Source organism: Nelumbo lutea, chromosome 4 (assembly GCF_056320005.1).
Source record: "Nelumbo lutea isolate HS-2025 chromosome 4, American lotus-T2T, whole genome shotgun sequence".
Lineage (NCBI taxonomy): Eukaryota > Viridiplantae > Streptophyta > Magnoliopsida > Proteales > Nelumbonaceae > Nelumbo > Nelumbo lutea.
In genome coordinates, this window is record NC_142687.1 from 18,133,685 (window position 1) to 18,141,175 (window position 7,491).

The following is a 7,491-nucleotide window of genomic DNA, read 5'->3' on the forward strand; positions in this document are numbered from 1 at the left end:
AATCTCCATCCCTGACCCCATCGGTCGAGGAAGTCGGGTCCCCATCGGGATGGAGAAAATTGCCATCCCTAATTAATCTCTACATTTTGATTTTCCGACCCAGTACTCAAACAGGTCGGAGTTTCCTCATTATTTTGTTTCGAAATAGCAGAGCGACTAGCATAAAAAACTCCATGAGATCTAGTTTTCCCTCTTCCGATTGTGGTTCAACTTATTTTATAAAGCTATTAAAATTAAGTCAGCAACTAGAATCTTTTTTACCTCTTTGGTCATCACCGAATTTGGACATCTCATGTCATTATTTAAATATTATATAATATCAAATAGAGCAGTGACATCCACGATAAGGCTTTCAAATAAAAAAAAAATCCCATGATAAGGCTTCATATTTGCAAAACTTGATTAGTGGAATTAATTGTGAATCCCAACCATCCATTATATTCAAGAATAAAGACAATTACTGACAATGTCTGTTATCTTTTTTCCTGGTAATCATGTAACTTCATTTGTTACATCCCGTAGTTTGATGAATGGTCACCTTCTATGATTCTGTGACACAAATTCATCCGTTCTTGCTAGTTATACAACATTTTACATTTCTTGTAACATGGTTTAATTTAATCTTGCACCTCCGAATTGGAAACGAGAAGCTAATAAGCGACAAAGAAGAGAAACAGATTTCTACAATTGTTGAGCTTGAACAGAGGAGGTCGTCATGATGCTATATAAGAAAATACATTTCCGCCCCATTTTAACCAAGCCCAGCTCACTGAAATTCAAATAACGGGTTGATGAATATCGGCGGGTTAAAGACAGTACTCTGGTTCACTTGAAACTTCGCCGTGCTCGGAAACTGATGAGCCATGTCGCCAGAAAAAAGTTTGTCAACTTCGTGATTATTGTTTTCGGTTGTTTGGAACTGCATCGGCAAATCATCAAGCGGGTTGCCATCATTTAAAAGGTGCGACATGGACAGATACTCCATCTCCAGCATATGAGCAAGAGAACACGTCCTTGGAAATATCAAAGGTGGTTGTTGCTCACTGGCACCAGAAGAATTGGTTTCTGTGTTCTCTCGAAAACATGGATCATCATTTTGCTCCACAGATCTTTCCAAATGCCTCTTCTTATAAATCCTACAGAGGACCCAGTCATCCAACTGCAGTGGATGAAAGTTGAAAACAAGTTTGGAATTAGTTGTTGGAAAAACCGAGAGAGATTATCATTCATCAGGCCTAATCATGTTATTATATATCAACTGAACAAGACTTACTTTCATGGATCCATTGATCTTGGTCGTCTGTCTACAGTTTGAACCATCCAACCGATATTCGTGCATAATCCAATCCGTCTTAACACCCTTGGGCGGGCGGCCCTTATAAAACACAAGAGCTTTCTTCACCCCCACATACTTAGGCCCACTGCGGATTGCCTTGTCTGTGCCCGTGGCTTTCCAATAACCAGAGCCGGTTGCTCGATTTGGGCGCACCCCATTTGGGTACTTGCGTTCTCGTGGGCTGAAGAAATACCACTCTGTCTCACCAAATTCTGCCTTTTCTACAACCCACATACAAATAATTGGATGAATTTTAATTTACAGATCAACAACTAGCAGTAACCCATGAATATATTTATATGAACCATCATCAAGAGATATGAGCTTAACAAAAATCAAAACTAACCAGGTAATTCCCATGGATCGAATTTATAGATATCAACTTCCGGGATTATAGATACGGGGCAGGGCATCGATCTCGCTTGGTTTCGAAGATAATACACGATCAGTTCCTCATCAGTTGGATGAAACCTAAACCCCGGAGGAAGGTCAGAGCTCTTCTTTCTTCCATCCATTGATGTCTAGCTAGCTAGTACTAGTAGTGAGTGATCAACTGAAACAAGAAATTCAGAGCAACCAAATCTATGGGATTAGAAGGAAGATGGGTCAGGACTCAGGATGGAGAAAGTTGATTTTGCGAGCCTGAGCAGAAGATGTGGCGTTTGAAATGTTTGAAAGGGTGGTGGAAGAAAGCCATTTATATTGGCTGGTTTTCTGTCGTTTGGCACAGGTGGGCTGTATTTTTTTGACCCACCCGTATAACTTTTAGTTAACCTCGGATAGGCCCATCACAGGAATAAATTGGACTATCGACCCACTTCACTGTGACGACACGCGTCCTCTTCTTGTACAAAAGGATGATGATCAGTGATTGTGTGGTCACGCTGAACAATTGGTACGATACCTATCGTTTTGATCATTCATTGGCTTAAAAGAATCTTTCTATAGTTTAGTGCCTAAATTAATTTTCAGGCCAATCAAGGACTAACACGGTACGGTAGGGGTAACCGGCTAGCCGGGTAGGGGTTCTCACATGGTTTACTCAGCCTGACCACTCCCGAGTCCCGCATGATCATTGATTGCCCCTTTCCCTTTGAGAAAGCAGGGGGAAAGATAAATAAAAGAAATCAACCACATGGTTCTTATCTTGCCACCTCATCTACTTGGGCCCTGATTGGTGCCTATGAGACCATTAATTTTTAACCCTTTTTAGCAATATACGGCGGCCACGTGTTAGAGGTTGGAATTTTGGATGAGGATCAAGTTGTCACGTGTCATGGGTGCATTGAATTAGACTGAGTCCATGATGTCAGGCTCTACCGAAATTGTTAATCATCAGATAATAAAAAGAATATCCCAGGGATTGAATAAGGAATCTATTCTACATGTGGGCCCATGCGCCTACTATTTTGGGCTTCCCTTTCCATTGGTCACATTGGTAGAGAGATGATTCAAGAATCTGAGTGCTGTAGACAGATAAACCCATTTACTATTTGAGGCTCCTGATCCATTGTTCAATGCGGCCCACTTGGGGTTGGGGATGAACAAGAACAATCCAGTTGGGGACCACTTCACATGTTGTGAGGCCCACTGGAGCTGTTGGCTCGAACCATTTGACTTATTTCTAGCAAAGAGGGTGTGACGGTTCTCCTATTCTGTGGCTTCTTTGTTCGTAATCATGGGCTTCACTCTCGAGCTTGATGTTATAAAAAGTTTGGATGAATTATGGAAAGGTAATTGGAATCAAATGCGTCACAGATGTGCCTCCCCAATCTCATCAAGTAGAATGATCCCGGCCGTCCTGGACTTTATGTCACGTCCAGCCTACCGGCCGGAGCCCTGCGGTTGGAAAGTGATGACGTAGCTCCACAACCCCCCTTAGAAATGGCCTACTAGATTATTCTTTCTAAACAGTTCTGATGCGATGGGGATCATTCTTTTATCTCTTTCTAAGAGTCTTTTCAAACATTCACTCTTCCTTCATAGAAGAATGAATGAAAAGAAGACGAAGAAGAAATGGTTTTTAGTTTGTTTTTACTGGTCCCAAAAGAATAGAGGCCAAGATTTCCAACCCAGTTAAGACTTGTTGGAGAATAATGGGGTCATTGTAACTTTGGAGGTGAAGCTTTGAGGCACGTCTGAAGACACTGTCTTTAAAACGTTATTTGCCCCCACTCAATTTTACTGAGTTTGCCATTGGGTTACAGGCAAATTCGTTCGCAGGATACAACAGAGCCTTGGGCGAGAATATGCAACCAGTAAAGTTGAAAAGTCTTCAAAGAAACATTCTGTGAGACTGTAGCAGACCGGACTGAGAAAGAGAGAGAGAGTGAATTTCGAAATTGTATGTTTTGGAGTCTGATTCATGCTCCTTAAATAATTTGTTAAGAAGTATGAAGAAAATGTAGGTGCTGGTTTAGAGAAGGCACCTTGAACAGTCACAATTTCAAACATTGTGATTGTTTAAAAAGTAGTTAACAGTTAGTGACTATTAACTTTGAATTGTGCCTCTTGATCACACCCGATCGAATCATGATCGTTGATCACCGATGAGATCAACGGTCAGCAACACACCAAAACCAAAGCCGCCCATCACGAGCCACGCGGGTGCGAGCAAAGTACGCCTCTAAAGCGCCTCATTGCGTCGTGCACACACGTGCGCGCGTGTTGCACGATATCGAATCCCCATACTCTCATCCACTAATTCTAAGGAGTGTAAATCAGCTCCCATTGAAATACTTGAAACAAAACCTATAATTTTCCAATATGGGACAAGTTCAAAACTGGGTTTTGTAAGAGAAAAACTATTTTTTTCAATCAAGTGTGTAGGTGCAATTTCTCATGTAATTGACCAATCAAACCCATTGGATTTAATCTCTTATGAGATTAAAATCCAACAATCCCCCACATTGATTGATCAATTACATAGTTCTCTCTCAATCCAAACTACTATGACACAGTTATGCATACAAAAGGTGTTTATCAACTTAAACATCTTGTTAGTATAGTTATCTCAGAGCCTTGTCAAAATTATTGGTGGTAAGACCTTAAACCAACTACTCTCAAGACAAACCGGAGACACCTATACACACAAAAATGTCTAGTCTCTACAAGAGTTTCAAGTTTTGCTCAGCAATTTTATGGCCATGTGCTTCTTTCTTGGTTTCATGAACAATCCCAAGAGCAAACCCAAACCCTCATGAGAAGCGGCACCACTTTTATGTTCACATAGGTGAAGTTCCACCATGTGCCCCATTATTTGACACATTTCAGAACTTCATTAAAAATTTATCTCAACCTCTCATCATAACAGGCATCACTGTTTATGTTGTGATGGGAAATTTCTCAATGTCAGTGCTAACAGTCACATTGTTGTAATTTGTTGTTACCCATTAAACCCAATACTGATGGTTTTTCAGTTCAGGTTGGGTTACCATTACAGGTGACTAAGTAAAGGGTTTTAATCTCATCTCTTTGATTGTCATTCTTACCAATTCTTTGGCTAAACCCTTGGTAAGAGGATCAACCAACTTTTTACTTGACCTCACATAGGTTATAGTGATGACTCCATCTTGAATCAGCTGCCTAACAAATTCATGTCTCAGACTTATATGTCTGGACTTACCATTGTAGGCCCTTGACAGAGTTGCCTCACTATCACAGTAAATAGAAATTGGAGGCATAGGACTAGACCAGAGTTTTATATCCAATAATAAATTCCTAATCCATTCAGTCACTTTTCCAGCAACCGCTAAGGCTATGAATTCGGATTCCATGGTCGAGTGAGATATACAAGTTTGTCTCTTGGATGCCCAAGAGATCGCACCCCCACCAAGGACAAAAATCCATCCAGATGTGGACTTGTTATCTCCATTACCGGTAATCCAACTTGTATCAGTGTACCCTTCTAGTACAGGTGGATAATCACAATAAAACAAGCCAAGTTCCAAAGTTCTCTTGAAATACCCAAGAACTCTCCCAATTGCCTTCCAATGCTCTGCACTGGGATTACTTGTAAACTGACTGAGTTTACTTACTACAAATGCAATATCAAGTCTAGTACAAAGCATAACATACATCAAGCTTCCTATTGCACTAGCATACTCAAGTTGTATAATTGCTCTACCAGTATTTTCTACTAGTTTTATACTAGAATCATATGGTGTGCTATATTCTTTAAACCCTAAATGCTTAAATTTCTCAAGTACTTTCTCAATATAAAGTGATTGGCTTAATGCATAACCCTTACTATGCTTTTTAACTTTTATTCCCAAAATGGTATCTACTTCTCATAAATCTTTCATCTTAAAGACAGAGGATAAGTAGTTTTTAGTTTCATTTATGCCAATCATATTTGTACCCACAATAAGCATATCATCAACATAAATACACACAATTACTCCATAATTTTTAGTGAATTTAGAGTAGATACATCTATTAGCACTATTATGTTTAAAACCAAAAGCTATGGTGCAAGAATCAAATTTCTCATGCCACTGTTTAGGTGTTTGTTTTAATCCATATAGTGATTTAACTAGTTTATAGACTTTCTTCTCATTTTCAGGAAGAACAAATCTTTCTAGTTGTTCCATATAAACCTCTTCATTTAAATCACCATTTAAAAAACGGTTTTAACATCCATTTGGTGAACAAATAAATGATAAATGGATGCTAATGCTATGAGTGTTATAATGGAAGTTGTTCTAGCCACTGGTGCATAGGTGTCAAAGTAATCAATCACTTCCTTTTGAGTAATATACCATTAAGTTCAAAGATGTCAGAATGGATTAGTTCTATAAGTTGAGAATTTCTTTCAACACTAGAGAAAGGTTTCTTACTCATTTTAGATTTTACACATATTTCACATTTTTCAGTTGATTCATTACTGTAAGTAATTATGCCAAGTTTGCTCATGTTCTTTATGGATTTAAAATTCAAGTGTGGTAATCTATCATGCCATAAAGAGAAAGAATCAACAATATAAGCAAAAACTTTTACTTCATTAATACTTAATTTGAACATACCATTACAACCATATCTCTTTCCAACAAACATCCAATTCTTGGATATGATTAGTTTGTCGGATTCAAAAACAACTTTGAATCCCCTCTTACAAACAAGATTTACTAAAATCAAATTCTTTCTAATGTCAGGAACATAGAGAACATTTAGGAGAATCAGTGTCTTTCCGGAGGTGAAGTTCAACTCTACGCTGCATCTTCCAACAACTTTGGCACAAGTTTGAATTTCCATCTGTACCTCTTACCCATCAGTCACTTCTTCATATGTCTTGAACAAGGACTTGTCCTTGCAAACATGGACGGTGGCGCCTGAATCAAACCACCATCCAAAAGACGATTCTGCCATGCTGACTTCAGTAATCATGGCCACGAGATTGTCTTCTACCATGTTTGCAGACTTGGTTCCGCCTTTCTGATGTCAGCAGACTCGGGCATAATGCCCTTTCTTTCCACAAACATAGCAGGATCCTTTCTTATTGTTGTTCTTCTTGAAGTTCCCATCATTCTTCTTTACTTGTAATGTAGGGTTAGTCTGTTTTTATCCGTTTTCCACAAAATTGACCTTAGAGTTTAGCATACCGGACAGGGTCTTCTCCCTATTGTCTCTAAACTAAGACTCTTCTTCAATACGAAAGTGTTGCTGAATTTGCTCCAAGATAAGTTCTTTAGCCTTATGCAGAAGCTTCTTCCTGTAATCCTTCCAAGAGGGTGGAAGTTTGGCAATGATTACTCTCACTTGGAAAGATTCAGAAATGATGATGTTAAGGGATCGAATTTTGTTGACTATCACCTGTAGTTCATAAACTTGCTTCAGTATGGGTTTATGATCGCTCATGGTGAAGTCAAAGTATTCTGCAATAAGATACTTATTTGTACCTGCTTCTTGCACCTTGTATTTGAATTCCAAGGCCTTCCATATTTCTTTTGGAGATGTAAGTTCCTTGTAGAAGTTGTAGAGCCGGTCTGATAAAGCATTCAGTATGTGTCATCGGCATAGAAGTGAGTCATCTTCTCGTTTTGCTCTTTCCTTCTTTAGTTTCTCTGAGTCATTGTCAGTGGGTTCAGGAAGTGATTGCAGATTCGGGTCTAGCATTCGTTCTGGACTTTATGTCACGTCCAGCTTATCAGTCGGAG

The 7,491-nt window shown here is 39.2% G+C and overlaps 1 protein-coding gene across 1 annotated transcript; it reads right to left on the minus strand.

Annotated features, from left to right (window-relative positions):
- Positions 1-388: 388 nt before the first annotated feature.
- On the minus strand, positions 389-2,010 carry LOC148854304 (NAC domain-containing protein 2-like). The gene is made up of 3 exons (XM_088982327.1): positions 1,683-2,010; positions 1,274-1,557; positions 389-1,159 (listed from the first exon to the last, which is right to left on the minus strand). Exons 1-3 carry the CDS (start codon positions 1,849-1,851, stop codon positions 767-769), a joined length of 846 nt encoding a protein of 281 aa, XP_088838453.1. The 5' UTR covers positions 1,852-2,010; the 3' UTR covers positions 389-766.
- Positions 2,011-7,491: the final 5,481 nt, after the last annotated feature.

Excerpts from the sequence above, each read along its gene's own strand:
- LOC148854304 (XM_088982327.1), bottom strand. The coding sequence starts at position 1,851 with ATGGATGGAAGAAAGAAGAGCTCTGACCTTCCTCCGGGGTTTAGGTTT. Across the intron at positions 1,558-1,682 it reads CGATCCATGGGAATTACCTG|AAAAGGCAGAATTTGGTGAG; the intron begins GTTAGTTTTGAT and ends TGTGGGTTGTAG. Across the intron at positions 1,160-1,273 it reads AGATCAATGGATCCATGAAA|TTGGATGACTGGGTCCTCTG; the intron begins GTAAGTCTTGTT and ends CATCCACTGCAG.